The sequence below is a fragment of the Prionailurus viverrinus genome, chromosome D3 (assembly GCF_022837055.1).
Source record: "Prionailurus viverrinus isolate Anna chromosome D3, UM_Priviv_1.0, whole genome shotgun sequence".
NCBI lineage: Eukaryota > Metazoa > Chordata > Mammalia > Carnivora > Felidae > Prionailurus > Prionailurus viverrinus.
This window is the reverse complement of record NC_062572.1, coordinates 75,265,145-75,283,792: the sequence shown is the minus strand read 5'-3', so window position 1 is coordinate 75,283,792 and position 18,648 is coordinate 75,265,145. Positions and strand designations below refer to the sequence as shown.

The following is an 18,648-nucleotide window of genomic DNA, read 5'->3' as shown; positions in this document are numbered from 1 at the left end:
CTTGAACTCATGAAACCATGGGATCATGACCTGAGCAGAACCCAAGAGTCACCTGACTGAGTCACTCAACCAACTGAGCCACCCAGGTACCCACCCCCTTCTTTTTTGTTTTTTTATTTCTGTTAATGTAGCCCATATTTTGTATTGGAAAGAATATTGGCTTTGTTAAACAAGCTTGGATTCTCATTCTGGTTCTGGTATTTATTTTAGGTATAACCTTGGACTTCTTAGTGAAACTCTCATCTGGACATAGTGGACGTAGTGCCTTCTAGCGTTTTAAGCATTCAGACAAAGGGGTATTTACAAAACATCTAAAAGATTACCTGGCACATGATAGATGCTTACTAAAAATAGAAGTTATTATTTTTTAATTATAGAATTGTAGGCTATGGAGAATTGTATAATTCCTTAGTGCATCTTGAAATAATTTAGAAGAGCAGAAAGCATAGGATAGATACTCAAGAAGCTGTATCATGGGCTCTCCCACTTACTTACTATGTAAACTTGGGCTCAGTACCTCATTTTTCATATCTGCAACATTGATGTAATTGAGTTAGATGGTTTCATATTCCCTTTCCACTTCCACATGTCTTGATTCCAGATGATATTTATTTTATGTTCCAAGTGTATTTTCAGTAGGCTAGAGTTTACTTGGAGTCACACAGGCAGTAACATTCAGTTCCGACATCTCTGGAAATGTACTATGTGGTGATTGCAGTAGGCATCATTGAACATTGAATATTATGTATTGTAACTCTTAAGTCTGATTGTGTTAGTTTGTAATACAATATAAGCAAAATGCATTTATGTCTACAACTTAGATTAAAAAAGAAAAAAAAGACAACCGGCCTTGTAGATACCATTTAGCTCTTAAAAAATGACTTAATGGTATATTTAAAACAGTAGGAATGGGGTGCCTGGGTGGCTCAGTCAGTTGTCTGGCTCTTGATCTCACGGTTTGTGAGTTCAAGCCCCACATCGGGCTCTGCACTGACAGTGCAGGCTTGGGATTCTGCCCCTCCTTGCCTCTATCTGTCTGTCTGTCTGTCCGTCTCTCTCAAAATAAATAAATAAACTTTCAAAAAAGAATTTAAAACTGTAGGAAATATAAAAGGTATAAAAGATGTACGTCTACCTCCTTTTAATCTAAGAATCTAATCAAATTTGAGCAAATATAGAGGCCAACCACTTCAATTAGAATTCTTCATTGGTATTCGAAAGTCAAAGGATTTATTTTGTGCCAACCTGGATCTTTTTTTGGCGTATGGAATAGTGAGCGACAATTGTTGCTGTCAGAGTTTGTAGAGGAAAGAAATAGCGAGGTTTCTGATTTTCATGTTTATTCATTTCAGCGCTGCCCAAACATTCACAGCGGCTCTGGTTCTGAAATGGATCCCTCGTACTGCAGTTTGCATCTGCTCGTGGAAAGGATGAAAGGAAAAGACCTGAAGCTCTTAGAAATGAACAAAGAGAATGAAGTCTTGAAAATCAAGGTGTGGTTGCTGGGAGAAATTTCTAAATTTTTGTAGTGTTAGGCCTTTGAGACAGTAAGTTTCATGGATGTGAGAGCAGACAGACATCCTTATGTATCTGTAGATCCAGAAGTATGCTCAGCTAATGTAGAGAAACACTTTTCCATTTCATAAGTTAAATCCCATGGGTTTATTTTGGAGACTGTTTTTACTATTGAAAATTAGATCTCACAAAAATCCAACGGGTGTAAAGTTCAGCCGTGCAAGATGAGTCCGTTCTAGAGACCTGCTGTACAATACTGTACTTGTAGTTAATATGGTGTCGTACCCTTAAATAGGTCTCATGTGAAGTGTTCGTACTAAATACATTTCTAAAGGCTTTCATGTTTAATAAATATTAATTAGGGCACTCAGAGTCAAAGGTCTATTTTACTTGATTAATCCATTGTTGAATGCTTTATTTATTTGTTTATTTGCTTGTTTGTTTGTTTTGGTTTATTATGTATGCAGCCCTTGCAATGACGGTAAATCTTTGTGGCCATCCCTGTTTATTTCTTTAAGTTAAATCCTTGAGAGATGCATGACACTTTAGCTTTATTGCCCTTCATACTTCCTTCTTGTCCCACTGCTATTTTAGGAAAATGCATATTTTAGTACTGTTGCGGGCATCGATGATAAAACGCCTGTAAATAAGTGTATGAGCTGATAAGGCACCGTGGAACTCTTGGAAGGGTGCAGTCTCTAAATGCGGGACATGGGCTGTGGAGCTTTGCTTTGGCCTGGCCAGTGCAAATCCTTCTGCATGACAGTTTCCCTAAATAGGCTGCTTCTGATTTTACATTTTCCTCTTACCAGATAATAGCGTCTTTACTCCTATCCATTGTCTATGAGGGTGCAAATGGTACAGTTACAACCTTTTTTTTTAAGTTTATTTATTTATTTAGAGAGAGAGAGAGAGAGAGAGAGCATGTGTGAGCATGGGAGGGGCAGAGAGGGAGGAGAGAGAGAATCTAAGCAGGCTTCATGCTCAGTGTGGAGCCCAACTCAGGGCTCGATCTCATGACCCCGAGATCATGACCTGAACCGAAACCAAAAGTCGGATGCTTAACCGAGTCACCCAGGCGCCCCCAGCCTTTCTGTTTTTAATTGCCTGCCAAACTGTTCTGCCTTTAACCCTTTTTATTGTAAATGTCAAAACATACACCGTGACCTCTTTTCCTAGCTGGAAGCTTCCAGAGAAGCAGGAGCGGCGGCTCTGAGAAACGTGGCACAGAGGTTATTTGAAATCTACCAAACACAGTCGGAAGAAGTTAGAAAGAAACATGAGGATGATAAACACTTCCTCAAGGTACTGAGTTAGCAGCTGGTTCACTGGAGAATTAACACCCCAGTGTGTGTGTGTGTGTGTGTGTGTGTGTGTGTGTGTTTATGCCTCTCTTTTTGGGGGGTTAGACATGAAGTAAGCAATGGCCTCATGACTTTGGCAAGCCTTGGGCAGGATGCCCATCTTCTGTGCTGGTCTCCCCGCACCCCTGCTTAGCCTGGTACCTGCATGTTGTTGAGCTGTTATGTTGCCACCCTTGCCCAGAGCCTTCTGGAACACAGGTGGGAGGAGGCTGTGCCACCCTGCCTGGAAATCAGGGCTGTGCCAGGTGACACTGGCCAGTGACTCCTCTCGTGGTTCTGCTTTTGACTAACTAGATGACCTAGAAAGAGTCATTCTCCCTCTCTGCAGTTGAGTTTCCTTGTCTCCACAATGAACGAGTTGGGCTAGATCAATGGTTTCAAAATGGTTTTGACCCTAGAATACATTCTTCAAATTAAAAAAAACAAACAAAAAATGTATGTATGTGTACATTTATATTTTAAAATACATATTTCATACTTTTTAAAAGAATTTTAATGTTTATTTTGACAGAGAGAGAGAGAGCACATGTGAGTGGGGAGGGACAGAGAGAGGATCTCAAGCAGGTTCCACACTGTCAGCATAGATCCCGATGTGGGGCTTGAACTAACAAAACATGAGATCATGACCTCAACCGAAGTTGGACGCTTAACCAACTGAGCCACCCAGGCACCACTACATATTTCATATTTTAATATAGAGCTTATATAAATTAAAATATTTTAAAAGCATACATAGGTATATGTGTATATATGTGTGTATATATATCATAGACCCCCCCCCACACACACACACACATGCATACTTTTATATGTGTTTGTTTTTAAATCTGAAGTATATATTCTAGGACCAATGAGCCTTTATGTGAAGAATGTATTCTAGGACTGGAAAAGGAATAAACAGTGACTCTGTGTGTGTGTGTGTGTGTGTGTGTGTGTGTGTGTGTGTGTGTGCATGTCTGTAGGAGTCAGCTGAGACACTGGCAAGTGAGCCAGATGAAGCCTTCACAACTATGATCTCTAACATAACCCCTGCTGTCAGCCTGGGGAATAACCCCCAACACAGTGGGGAATCACTGTTCTGCTTTTATGACACTTTCTGATTAAAAATAAAACATTTTTTACTTGAACATACATGATTTTTTTAAGTTTACTTATTTATTTTGAGAGAGAGCACGAGCAGGAGACAGGCAAAGAGAGGGGAGAGAGAGAGAATTCCAAGCAGGCTCTGCATTGCCCGACACAGAGCCCGACACAGGGCTCGAACCCACGAACTAGGAGATCATGACCTGAGCCAAAAAACCAAGAGTCGGACGCTCAACTGACTGAGCCACCCAGATGCCCCTGTAAGATTTATTTTTGCTGTAGATAAGTTTCATTGAGGAAAAGTCAAAAATTTCGCTTTTCTTACATTAGTATCTCTCTTTCTTATACCAGTTCTGGTAGCATGCTTTATGGTAACAAATGTAAACATTCTAGTATATTATTAAGTCTACGTTGGTTTAGTGTTGTTGTAGCCCATCAGGTTTATTTGGAAGGAAAACACTAAATTCAAAACAGTAATTTGAATCATGTGTGAATTATTAAATTTGGGGGGCTACTCAAAATTATACATGGAGATAATATCTGTATAAATAAAAACAATCATTTGACAGTTGTTTTTCTGACCAAAGGTTAACAAACTTGAAAAGGAACAACAATTGAAACAGCATGTTGAAAATCTGAATCAAGTTGCTGAAAAGCTTGAAGAAAAACATAATCAAATCACAGAGTTGGAGAACCTTGTACAGAGGATGGAAAAGGTAACCCCATGGAGAATTAAAGGGATTCTTCCTGACAGGGCTGGGGAGAGAATGTAAGACAATAACACCAAAATAAGTAAGACATAGGTGAAAGTACGCTTTGCCACTACTGAGACTTTGGAAAGTACCCAATAATGTTGGGTTTTCCCCTTACACACTTAATATGGTCTGTACTGTGATGGATTGACCTCTACAGATACTGCTCATATCACTGTTACTTTCTCTTTTGAGTGTATGTATGGCTTAGACAGGGGAAGCAGGCAAGGCTGTGAATGGGAGCAATGGAAATGATCGCAAAGTCTGCCTATTCCTAGTAATAATACAGTGGATCGCTATAGTCTAATTCTATGTATTAGACTCAGTGAAGTATCCATTTTTTGGCCATCTGAGTTCACTTTAGGATTGTAAAATTCTATGGCTGTATTAGGACAGATAGAATTCACATTAAGAAAAGACATTCTGGGGCTCCTGACTGGCTCAGCCGGTTAAGCATCTGACTTCCACTGAGGTTGTGATCTCGCGGGTTCGGTTCGTGAGTTCTAGCTCCACATCTTGGTCTCTGCTAAGGCAGAGCCCACTTCAGATCCTCTGTCTCCCTCTCTGCTGTCTCTCTCCCATGCTCCCTCTCTCTCTCAAAAAAAGAAAAGACATTCTGCAGAGATTGAAACTTCCTAAAGACAACTTAGGGAAGAGTAGTGACAGAACAAAAATTATTAAAAATTTTATGCACTATGCCTGTGAGTGGCTGGCACTCTAAATATATACAAAAGGTGAGCACATAAACTTAATTATGCATTCCTTAGAATTTAAAATACAAACCAAGGAGTACTGGGTTTTTAGTAGCAAAACAAACCAATAGAAAATAGTGCTCTCTGAAACTGAATTTGGGGTAGATAAGAATATAGGTTTTGGGGGCGCCTGGATGGCTCAGTTGGTAGGGCGTGCAACTCTTGATCTCGAGGTTGTAAGTTCGAGCCCCACACCAGGTATAGAGATTATTTAAAAATAAAATCTCAAAAAAAAAAAAAAAAAGAATATAGACTTTGACTTCTGGTAAATATTGCCCAATGAAGTTTTATATTTATTATAATGATTCCCTGGTTTGCCTCTTCTCTTCTCAGCCTTGTTCTGTTTTATGTCTGCTTGAGTTGATGTCACTTTTGAAATGTCACTTCAAAAGAATCACATTTCAATATTCAGGTGTCTGGCCAAAGGAAATTTGATTAATTTTTCTACGTATTTCCCAAGAATTTAATTTATAACACTGAGTTTGGTTGAACTTGTGAGTTCCTGTGAGGCAATCACAAAAAATTGAATAAATCCAAATTTAACTGAATCTGGCAATACTAATACGCAGGTCATCTGTGTTGTGGGGTGGGTTACGGAATGTTTTACCGTAGCCGGATACATTGGGCTAGAATGGCCTCAAGCAGCTGGTTTGCAGGCAGTGTGACAGCTTATAGTTACGGTATTTTGAACAAACTAACATTTGGATGAATACTTTGTAGCGTTAGAATATTTATCCTGCAATAAATAGCTCAGCAAACTAATCACAAAGAATGTTTGCACTTAGGAAAGGAAGACAATTCTGGAATGCAAACAGAGCTGATTAACCAGCTTTCATTTAAATTTGGACTTGTGATCACCTCATACCCAGTAACCCTGGGTCAGGTGTAGTGGCCAGCTGTCAGTCTCAGAAAATTAACAAAAGAACAGCAGAATATAATTCCATAAAACCCTGTGAAATCTATACTGGATGTGAGTTCATCTCAGAATTCTGGGTTATATTCACTTGACTGTTTATTCAGCAAACATATGAAGACTTAACATGTAACAGTCAGAGCTTGAGGCTGGATATCTATTTGTGAATGAACCAGACATAGTCTCTTTGTAGAGATTGCAGTGTAGTACATTTGCGTTGTGTGGGACTCAAGGAACTTCCCACATCTCTCTTCATTCATTCTCCTAGGGGTCCCCAGGGAGGCAGACACCCCTATTGAAGGTAGGGGAATGTACTCCAGAATAAAGTTGATCAGCTTAGATACTGGCAGGCATTTTTGAGAACTGATAGTCTAGCATTTATCTTGATATCGAACCATAATGGTGGTCTGTCTCTAGGTGCTCTGTGACAGAGTAAGTGGACAGGATGCCCATGGTTCATGGTCATGCAGTAGCCTTCTAGAATATTCTAGTTCAGTGATTTCCTAGAGTGGAGCCTATTGGAATCTCAGAGAGGTAGAGATAGTTGGGGATGGAGCAGAAGGGCAATGTGCAGGAGTTTTTAAAAAATATTTTTAGTTTCAAGGCATGTTATATTTGTAAAACAAACAAGCGAATAAATAAAACTATAAGAAACAAAGCTTGGCACCATATTCTTGATGTAAGGTTACTGAGAAAACAGACTGTGATGAAGGGTTCCTCGGGGGGGGGGGGGGCGTATCAGAATGAGAGGAGACGGAACTCTAGACTTTTGTGTTAATAGGGAAAAGACATGAGTTCGAAAAGAAAAAGGAAATGAAAATTAAAAATGAACACCCCCAACAAAGGTTGATAAATATTGCCCTGGTAGTGGGTGGCCCCTGGAGAAGGATTCATTTTCTACTCACTTGAACAAGCCACTGCTCCGGTAAGTAGCCATTAGTGGTATGAGGGCTGGTAATGAACACATTACTTAAAACCTTCACCATCTGCCCCACTTTAATCAGGAATGCAGTGAGAATGAATTCCATAAACATAGTGATAAGCCAGCAAAAACGCCCAATAAGAACATTTTAATATGGCATATGTTCCTTTTGCTAGCAGTGCAATTCTGTTGCATCATATTTGTTTTCCAGTGTCATTGATTTAGCTCTATTAGAATTTTAGAGCTCAGAGGTGCTTTTGAGACCACCTAGTTCCTCATCACCATTTTATAAACGAGGACAGTGGGAGCAAGGAACGATTTCCACTGTCCTCCAGTTACCAGTTCAAAATGCTTCCCATTATGCCCCCGTCTTCTCTGGCGTCAGATAAAAATGATATACGCGGTTCCTAAATCATTTAGATGTTAACATATGGGAATTATTTAAATTGGTGTCTACTCCACTTTGATCAATAGGACGAGGGAACTCTTGAGCTCCCAAGAGGTACCGTTTTTTTGAGAAGAGTGGATTGTCCACTGGGTGGCGCTGTGAACTCCTTTCCTTTTCCAGAGGACACTGAGAAAAAGTGCTAGCCAGTATGGTATGATTTTCTGTGTTGTTAGAGAGGAAGCATCAAGAGCCCAAACTACATGCTGCAGCATTGGCCACTGCAGAACATTTAGTTGTCCAGTTGTCTTGTCTGCTTGAACTCTGATTATGAAGATCCATTGAGAGTTAAGTCCTTTAGGATGTTTGTGAAACACCATTTTCCTCCCTACAAAATCAAAATATATTATCAGTGATGTGTTTCTTTAATGATCCAAGTATCCCAATAAGATTGTGAGGCATATTTGTGATCCCTCAAAAATAATTTGAACACAACTAGGTGACACAAGGGAAATTTCCATATGTGGCAGGAATGCTACAGGAAAAATCCAAAAAAGTTAATGCAATTTTTAAAAATAATAGCACATAAGATATTAAGTGTTTGGCACCTTCAAATTATAAACTGAGGTCATAATATATGTCCGAGAAGCATGTGGACTTTTCACATATAATATCTCCAATTATCTCAACATTTCAATATAGGTAGTATTATCCCAATTTCAGGGAAGTTCGAAGAGTCATGACTGAAAAAAAAAAGAAACATGACTCAAACAAATATAAAATGAATATGTCAGATGTTTTACTCAACTTATTCATTAATAAGGAACCAATAAGATGGTAAAGCTGGTTTAAAAGATTTTGAGAAACTGGCTATTAAAAGGCATTTTGAAAAAAGGAATATAGAATCGGATTACTAGGTTAGATACAAGGCTGGTTAATATGCTTTGAGGCAATTAAACCATAACCTGTGGGCTTATCTTTTCTACCAGGCAGAAATCTAGAAATGAACATGCGACTTCACAGAGTCGGGGCTCTAACCGAATCATAAACGATGAAGTCATAAACGCAGGGAAATTCTCCATGAGAATTGGGTCAGGTTATTAAACAATGACCCAATGTGACATTAAAATCATATATTGTTTTGATTTCCAAGTTTTGGCTAACTTTTCCTAACAGAGACCAGGCCCAGAAAGGTTAAAGCCTTGGCAAAAATTACATAGTCACAGTGTAACTAGGTCAGTCTGTGTCCAACAAGATACTTGCATTTTTGCTCTACAACATTGCCTTGTATTTTACCCGTCTAAATATTGCAGCCGGGATGGTTTTAAACAGCATTGTAAAGTGTCAACCAATCTCTTACCGTTCAATATAAAAAAGAACACAACCGTCCCAGTTTGATTTCTCATGGACTTGTTATATTCCTTTTGAGTGGAAAGAGTTTGGTTTAATAATAGCATTAAGGTATTTCTTTACATTTTTCTTTCTCAATGTCAACATTTCTCTTATATTCTAACTAGAAAGTGACTTTATCGCTTGTGGCCTTGATCCTTCACTATAAATTCATTTGCTACTTTTCTACCTTCTGACAGATGCCCTGTGAGCAGGTAGGGCTATGAAGATAAGGTCACTAGTGTCCTTGGATACCAACCACTCAGTCTCATGTAGGAGAAACAGGTGGAACAGAGGGAGAGCCAATGCCAAGAGAGAGACGAGCTGGCAGTTTGCACTCGGGATGGGCTGGAGGGGGGCAGGAGTTTGACTGAGCTGGGTACACTTCGATTATGGACTGGAAGAGAAGCAAAAAGTCTCCAGGCAAGTGAGGAGCGTAAAGACAACCTGTCTTGACCTGTCACCGAGCTACTTGGAAACCACACAGGAAAATGTCTGGCCAGGTCTCCCTGGGGTGGGTTGTAACAGTTGAAATTGACTCTGTAGCTCAAAACATATTTCTAATAGTATAAGAAGCATCTTTTGTGAACAGTTTGCAAGAATGACTTAACAAACACACACACACACACACACACACACACACACACAGAAATAAAATTGTATCTTATTTTCTCCTAGGAAAAGAGAACACTGCTAGAAAAAAAACTGTCTTTGGAAAACAAGCTGCTGCAACTCCAATCCAACGCTACATATGCTAAAAGGTTTGCAGATCTGCCTCCTATTAAAGCAGTTCCTGATCCCTTTCCTCTCTGCTGGTCCACTGGCCAGTGGACAGAAGGCTCCCACCTTCTAAGGAGACAGGAAGACTGAAAGTGCAGGATGAAGGGAGATTGCTTAATATTAACAGCCACATGCCCCCCTCCCTACACCCCCCCCCCCCCCCCCGGGGAATCAGCAGCAGGGTTCCCTGGAGGTCCAGGGAGACTGGTGCAGGGTTAATCCTTCTGAAGAATGAAAGAGCCTGTTCCCTCCCTGTTTACCCTGGGTGCTAAAGAGGCTGCTGTTGAGGCCTTCATCCCCCCTGATGCTTCTGATTTTGTCAGTGGGTCTCTGCTATAGCCAGCATCAAGTAGGCTAGCCTACAAGTGGAATTGTAAGACTCTTTTGTGGTGCTCCCCAGCTTTGTAGAGAATGAAGGAACTACTCTGAAGGTATTCTCAGTTCTTTGGACTGACTTACAAATACTCATAATTCACAAGCTGTTACAGGGTACAGCCCTTAGTATGGGGGTGACGTGGAGCATGGATATCACCCAGCTGCTGCATTATTTCACTGCTGTTAAAAAAATCCTCTGGAACCTCATGTATATGATAACTGATTACCTATAAAATTTCCTCACACTTTTTCCTTTCCCTTCCCTTCCCTTCCCTTCCCTTCCCTTCCCTCCCCTCCCCAACCCTCCCTTCCCTCCCCTCCCCTCCCCTCCCTCCCCTCCCCTCCCCTCCCTCCCCTCCCTTCCCTTCTAATTCTAATCCTGCCACTGTCGTTATATGTTCTAATATAAGGTTCAAAGTCAAGTCTATTTCAAGGTCTTATTTCACCCATCTGGAACTGTTGCTTCTTAGGATATCAGGAATTTTTATGAACCTCAGAATGTACAAAGTTTTATTCTCATTTATTCAATAATATATACTCAAAGATCTCTCTCTTTCTCTTGGTCTTTGGTTTATTGTTGTTTTTTTTCTCTTTCTCTTTCCTTTCCAATTAACTGTCTTTCTCTTCTCATCTTTCATAAACTTCTGCCTTCTGTCTGGCTCATATCCATGTATTGGACCACATATGCCGAAGTCCAGATCTGGGCTGACCCTGGCAATTGCACATACGTATTCAGAACATACTGGAATACCGCTAATATTAATTTACACATATTCTTTGTGTACAGGCATAGAGCCCCAGCAGGGGACTTTCTAAGAGAGTGAAGTACAGCACTGTGCATCTCGTAGAGAATGAAGGAAATACTGTGGAAGACATCCGTAGGTCTTCAGAATTACGTATACTCATAATTCTAAGTAAATCTGTGGAGTATCTTTTTTTTTTTCTGCGAGAGTTTTTCCGTGTAGCAGGACTGCTGGCTGGTACTGTGTGCTTTCCATTAAGAGTTCAGACAACCTGAGTTTGATATTTTTTCTTTAAAGATGATTTTTATTGACAATAGGGTTTTTGTCAGCCTTTGAGCCCGAAGTGTAGCCATTTTGAAAACCAAACTGAGCTATTCTTTCTGTTCTATTATATATGAGCAGTTGTTATAAGGAATTCTCAGGAAGCTCTTAGGGAGGTTTTAGAAATATCTTGAGGGAAATGGATGTTTTGTGTTTCTAGAGAGGTGTTTGAACATCCAAGCTTATGCAATTTTCATAGAGTGTAGGCATCACAAATATTTATCTTCCTTATTACTTTGTCTGTGTGTAGAGGTATTCACTCTGCTAAATGACAAGAAAGTGAAATCAGTAGGTGTCAGATGCTTTTGGTTAAAGCAATAGAGACTTGGTTAAGCTACCACAAATAAGAGGATTTCTGTTAGGTGAAGATTGGATAGATATGGCCATAAAGAAGATGCATCTCTTGGGAAGACAGGAGGACCACACATCAGCACCAACTCCATTTTTAAAAACCAGATTATTTTGTTGCTCCTATTCAGTCATGGGTGTTCTACAGTTTCATTCTTCCTCGCTCTTTGTTTTTCCTGTATGATTTATTAACTTTTCTCAGTGGTTTTCTCCAGCTGGCTTATATTCTCTGTAGTTTCCTTTCACATTGCAGAGGAAAGAGTCTGCCAGCCTAATACTACTTCCTGCTGGGCAGATTGCTCATGTTAACCATCCCCTGTGTTGTCATCTAACCAATGGCTTTTTAAAAAAATTTTTTTACATTTATCTATTTTTGAGAAACAGAGTGAGACAAAGCGTGAGCAGGGGAGGGGCAGAGAGAGAAGGAGACACAGAATCTGAAGCAGGCTCCAGGCTCTGAGCAAGTAGTCAGCACAGAGCCCGATGCAGGGCTTGAACCCACAAACTGTGAGATCATGACCTGAGCGGAAGTCGGAAGCTCAACCAACTGAGCCACCCAGGTGCCCCTAACCAATGGCCTTTTGGCAGGCACCAACTCCCAGGCCTACGGGTGGTCTTCCCTTACCCCAAAAATAGCCTGTGGTAGCTCCTCTGAGCAGGGGGGTATGGGTGATTAAATTTTCCTTAGGCAGGATGGGTTTGACGGGTGCCATGACTTTATGCCATTTTGATGAAAAGATTCATTATGTTCTAACTTGGTATTTTTAATATTAAAAAGCATCTCAGGGTGCCTGGGTAGCTTAGTCTGTTAAGCGTCCCAATTCGGCTCGGGTTGTGATCTTGCAGTTTGTGGGTTCGAGCCCCGCGTCAAGCTATCTGCTGACAGCTCAGAACCTGGAGCCTTCTTCAGATTCTGTGTCTCCCTCTCTCTCTGCCCCTCTCCCACTTATGCTCGCTCTCTCTCTCTCTCTCTCTCTAAAATGAATAAATGTTAAAAAACTTTTTTTAATAAAAAAATTTTTTTAAAGCATCTCTAAAGAAGATGACTTTTAGGTATTTATAATTCAGGAGAAAGTGACAGTTTTTTTGTATATGGATATGAACATATAATTATAATACCTTATGCTAACCCTTACAGTTACTTTTAATGAGAGTTAAGAGATTTGGCAGAAGCATCTCATTAAAAACAAGGTTGAGTCCATATTTCTACTACCATCACTAATAAACCACCGCATGTATTATGTTTTGCTGTTGACAGATAGAATAACCCCAGGTACCTTATTTAATTTAATCCATTCTTAGCTTTTTAGGGAGAGAGCAGAGTTTCTAACTGGTGAAGCGATTACACAGCCTCTAGGGAGCTTGGGTTCTAGAATTCTTAGAACAGTCTGTTCTCGTTTTGCTATAGAGGATATTTGACCTTCTTTCATTTCTGGAGACCTCTGGAGACTTTCCCTTGGACTGGTTTCCTAATTCCCCTGTGTGTCTATGAGCAGAAGGCAGTTTTCCAACCTGTCCCTCTGCCTTGTGATATAACAAACACAAAGGTCCATTTTAGAGTTATCCTTTTGAGAAACACAGGAGCTGTACCTCAGAAAAATCCTCTACAAAAGAATAACATGATGTCAGAAAACAATTCAGTCAAAGCCATTGTAAGTTTGGAGTAGAGGGCAATGCGGTTGAATAATGTTGCCCTCTGATGGTGTAAGTTAACCCTAAGATAGGTTTTAAAGTATCCTGATGAATGGACACACTGGAGACAATTCTCCATTAATTCAATTTCCTTTGGCCAAGTGACTGGCAGACATTGGTCATCAAAGCGATTGAGGGTTTGCTTCTCGCCAAGTACTTATGCTATAATGGTCCCATATTACTAAAGGCTAAGCCATTCGTTTTTACATTTCTGCAAGTTAAAGATAGGATTGGTGCTCTGAATGCAGAGAGGATTCCCAATTCCCTTCCTCAAAAGGATAGGGCCAAGCTTTTCCTCTCTTGTAGATGGGGCATTTTTTGTCTGCTCCCATTGGCATTTCCAGGCTGCAGATTTTTTCCGCTCCGAGTCTGGGATATATGAGGCAAAAAGAAAACCCAAAGAACTCAACATTGTGTTGTTCCTTGGATTCTCAGGTCTTGAGCTGATCTGCCTTCTTCTCCACCTTCCAGAGTCGTCTTGTGTTTTTGGTTGTACTCAGTGGGAAGAGTAGGGAAAAATACACCTGCATCTTCCCAGTGTAAGTTTTTCAAAGGTATTTTAATTTCAGCGTTTACTTTATATTTATATTGAGACACTGGGAGGCAGAGCATGAATCAGATATTTGTTAGGGCTTGGTATCCTTTTCTAGCCCTGGCCTTTGTAATGTTTTCTTCCTGCTGTTTTGCGTTAGTACCTCTTTATTAAGGTTGAGTGCTTTCACTGAAAGATAAAGAGCGGAGATTAAAGGGAGCTCAAATGGCAGCTGATTTCAGTATATTCCCACACTTAAAGACTTTAAGTGGGTGACTAGGTTTCATATTTATTGGACAATCCTAAGAGAGAATTTCTCCGATTTATATTAGTCCCTGTTCTATGTATTAATACAGATAAGCCTGAAATGAAAGCCCTGTGTTTTCAAGAATGCTGCTAGAAATATTTTCTTCCACCTTGAGACCTCTTTCAGATTTTTATTTATCTACAGTGACTTCTATGGTAACGCCGTTGTGGAATAGGTGGAGAAATTTCCTGAGCTTCATATTTTGAAGAGCGTAAGGTCCACCCCGTCCCATCTTCTAAAACCATCGTTTTTTCCCCTTTGGTCTGAGTTCTGGGTCATCGAAAGACACAATGAGACCATTTTGAATACTGGTCCTCAATATTTTTACAAGTTTATATTTTATTTTTTAATTTTCTTATGGGTTTGTGAACAGTTTATAAATATTCAAAGCCAGCCTGCCTCTGTAAGGAATCCTGAGTTCTTTCTCGCTATTTCCCAGGAAGTCCTGAGTGACTCCTCCTTCCTTCTTCTTCTCTCTGTTTTGCCTCTTCACCGGAGCAGTTTTGAGTCTTACCACCAGCTGTTGGGCAGACCTTTGTCTGCCTTCTCTGCCCCATATGTCCTAAACTCCTCTTTTTTGGGCAGTGCCTCTTCAAGTCCCTTTCTAATTTTTCTACTGGGGTATCTGTCTTGTTTATGGGTAGATGTGGTCCTTATAGATCCCGAGTACAGTGCCTTTATTAGTCATTTCAGTTCAATATTCTGAGGCTATCCTCTACCCTCTCATTTGATGATTAGAAGATTTTCATTTTCGTCTAGTCAAAATTAACTTTGTGGCTAATACTGTCTTGAGTGCTATTTTAAAAAACCTTTGCCTATTGCAGATTCATGAAGGTGTTCTTCTATATTATATTCTAAAGGTCTTTGGGGTCTCCAGCTTATTTACAATCTACATGGAATTTATTTTTCTTATGAGGTGAGGTCGGGATTAATTTTCTTTTTTTTTTAAATATGAATGTAGAGTTGTCTCAGAACAACTGAAGTTGTCTCTTCATTTGTTGAAAAGACCATCCTTTTTATAAAATCCTGCAGAATCATCTTTGATATAAGTCAAGTCTATTGGTCTATCTCTGTAACATATATGTATATGTGAAATAAAAATGGCATGGATCTAGCATAATTTGTTTTATTAGTCTTCTATTGATGAACATTTAGCGTTCCAATTTTATTTTTTAAGTAATTTCTACACCCAATGTGAGGCTCGAACTCACAACCCCAAGATCAAGAGTTGCATGCTCTTCTGACTGAGCCCACCTGATGCCCCTTAGTGTTCCAATTTTTATGCTGTGAACAATAATGAACTACATTTTACATATATTTTGTGTAATTGCATGGTATTTTTATAGCATATATTATTTAATTCCATAGGATAAGTAAAGAGTAACAGCTAACATTATATAATATTGGTACTTATGCAAGAACTTCTGTAGTTTTATAGAAATTAATTTTTTCTATAGTGAAACAAACTATTTTTAAAGCTCTCTCATGCAAAACCAAAACAGGGGAACAATTAAAAGACTGTCTTAAATATTACAAGTTGCCTGCAAGTTACTTGGCTTTGAGAGAGTATATTATACAGTAGGAGATATCGAGCCAACCTCAGTGGTTCATGGGCAGGCAGACTCATTGGCAACAACCTGGAGCCTATTGAAAAAGCAGAATCCCAAGCCCGACCCCAGCCTGCTGGATCAGATGTGCATTTTAACAAGATTCCCTCATGATTTAACAAGATCCTCCAATGCATATTAAGTTTGAGAAGCAATGTTTTAGTACATGATGTGAAACAAAATGAAACTCTCTTTTTTTTTTTCAAATGAGAATATGTTCTGTAGTGTCACATGAATGTCCATGACCTTTGCAATGTTTGTAGAGGCTATAAAAATCAGAATTGCAATTTCATTCGTGGTGGCTACTAACTATAAACCTTAATAGCTACAAAAATTAATATATTACTGTGTAAAAGCTTATTTTCCCAAAGCATATTCACTAACCTCTTAAAGTATATTCCTGTAAAGTAATGAAAGTAGGGATTATTCCGTCTGCTATGTGACTGTCACAATGCTTCCAAGCTTGGTGACCTGGCCACAATGCATGCTGCCTCAAAACTAAAATAATATTGGCAAGAAGAAAATATTGGCAAGTCAAAAGCTGTATAATCAGTTCCAGTTACCTAAGTGGAGTTTTGGAAAAGTATGAATAATCTAAATTCAAACATCATCCATCTTTTTTTCACAATGGTTGATGTGGACTCAAAATATTAGCTGGAATTTAATTTCCTTTTTTTTATGCTCTATTTATAGGTGGTAGAATACCCAAAGTAGGAAGCCGAAATAATAATAGTAATAATGATGATGATAATAATAAAAGACAAACACAGTCAATCCACAACACACACCAACTGTGTATCATTAGAAATTGGTTTCTCATTGTATATAAAGTCTGCATTCCTGGCCCCCCATATTCTAGCCCTGCTATCCTTACATAATTATCTGTGCATCCCACTGAGTTCTAGAACTGTGGGTGCTCATAGGCACGACAGGTTAGATATGTGAGTGCTTCATCTGGCTCAATACAGGTTGACTCAACTACCTCCTGGAGGGAGGGAAGTCACAGATGGCCAGGAGGGAGTTGTTGACATGAATGGATATTCTCATTCAAGTTCGTGTCTGAGCTCATCAGAGACCGCTTTGTGGCTGTTTATCTTCAGTGTCTTGTGTGGCATATGGGGCCCCCAGCGTCTTTCCCCGCGATGCCCAGTAACAGGGTCGTGTGTGAGGACAGCCTGGCAGGTTAGCTGTAAAAATGAGCTGCTCCATGCTTCAGCAAATCTCTTTCTTTTTCCTTTTGCGTTTCCAGTTGCCACGATCTTCAAATGGAGATTGCCCTTCTGCAGGAGCAGACCTCTCATCTGCAGTTTGTGATTCATTCCCAACATCAGAACCTGCGCAGCGTCATCCAGGAGGTCAGATTAATCAAGTGTGTTTCTCTGGTAGATGGGATGTTTACAGTGCGAAGACCGAATACAGGCAGCTTGTCTGGACCTTACAAGCAGTGAGATTCTTCTCCCCGCTGACATTTCCTTTTTATTCCCAGGCAGCATGACCCTGTGTTCAATGCCTTCTTTTGTCTCTATGTCAACACCTGTAGCGTTCTCAATGAAGATATTTGGGAAATTGTGTTTAACTGCTCTTTAGTTGTTTCCATGATTTTTTAAAAGGGGTTCTGAGCCGGAGAATGTACACTGTTTTTTTAGACGATTTTGGAGGTTAGAAGCTTCAGCCCTTTCTGAGGACACGATGATCTGTTTTTATAACCTCATAAACAGCAAATTTACTTAGTAGGTGTGTGGGGACAGGGGTGTAGACTGGCCATTCTTCTCTGGAAACGTCCTGGCAGGTGAAAGAGAAGAGGTAATTGCGGTAGCAGCCAGATGGACGGTGGATTGTGTACGCATCCAGTTTATTTCAAGATATCTATTGATCTGGTTTGAGGGCTCTGCTTTAGACTTAAAATTAGACCTTCCATCATTTTTTACTACCTAATATTTGTTTCCAAAAGGAATCCTCCCAAATACCTCTCATACCACCCCGACACAAATAAAACAGTTGGCTAGGACCTCACCAAAAGCGCAGAGAATTGAGTCATGGCACTTGAGAGCCCGGAGGGACTTAGAGGGTATCCCAGATTCTCATTTTCCAGATGAGAAAACTGAGGCTCAGAGTAGTTCAGTGACAGAAATGACAGTGGCGGAATCGGCCTTAGAACCCCTGGGTTTCTTCTCTTCCCGCTCTGTTCTGGTCTTCATACCCCACCTCCCCAGTTCCGCATTGTTTCTTGGCAGATGCTTTTCTTCCCAAGCAAAGCAGGCTCAGCTTGTGATGCCGCAGGCTGACCAGATCTCTGCTTTGGGGAGCTTCCCCGTGCCAGGCGGTGGCCTTGTGTGACGGCCACCCACCTCTGTACCCTCAGTAGGAAAACGTTATGCGGTGGAGACAGAGAGTGATGGCCAAAGCTGGTTCCCACAGGATGCGTGCCCCGCTGGATTCAGTTTAAACAGGTTTTCCAAAGATGACAGTGTTTAATAGGACTGCCCACGTGCTCTCCTCCCCAGGTGCCAATGTGCCCTGCTATTTCCTGCAACCTGCTGAGCCCACTAATGCTTTGGGATTTAATTTTTTAACTTGATGGGCGCCAGTTGACCCTAAAAACCTGTGCAATTTCTGACTTAAGTAACTTCCCTGTTGTCTGACGAGATTCTTCCAATTGTGTTTCCTAATTCTTAGATGGAAGGATTAAAAACTAATTTGAAAGAACAAGATAAAAGGATTGAAAATCTGAAAGAAAAAGTTAACATACTTGAAGCCCAGGTAAGGAGGGAATGTGATGTATATTTCAGTATGATTGATTGCGGGTGAGTGTGTGGGGGGATTCTCGGTGTCTCCATGAGCCTGTGTGTGGATGTGTCGTGTGTGCTC

At 40.2% G+C, this 18,648-nt stretch overlaps 1 protein-coding gene across 3 annotated transcripts in view; it reads left to right on the top strand.

Annotated features, from left to right (window-relative positions):
- Positions 1 to 18,648, top strand: part of CCDC68 (coiled-coil domain containing 68) — a 48,797-nt gene that overhangs the window by 18,096 nt on the left and 12,053 nt on the right. For all 3 annotated transcript variants that reach the window (XM_047828082.1, XM_047828083.1, XM_047828084.1), the window contains exons 6-11: positions 1,353 to 1,493; positions 2,695 to 2,820; positions 4,550 to 4,678; positions 9,754 to 9,836; positions 17,030 to 17,135; positions 18,457 to 18,540. In XM_047828082.1, the coding sequence (XP_047684038.1) occupies positions 1,353 to 1,493; positions 2,695 to 2,820; positions 4,550 to 4,678; positions 9,754 to 9,836; positions 17,030 to 17,135; positions 18,457 to 18,540 (669 nt within the window). The remainder of the gene's footprint in view (positions 1 to 1,352; positions 1,494 to 2,694; positions 2,821 to 4,549; positions 4,679 to 9,753; positions 9,837 to 17,029; positions 17,136 to 18,456; positions 18,541 to 18,648) is intronic.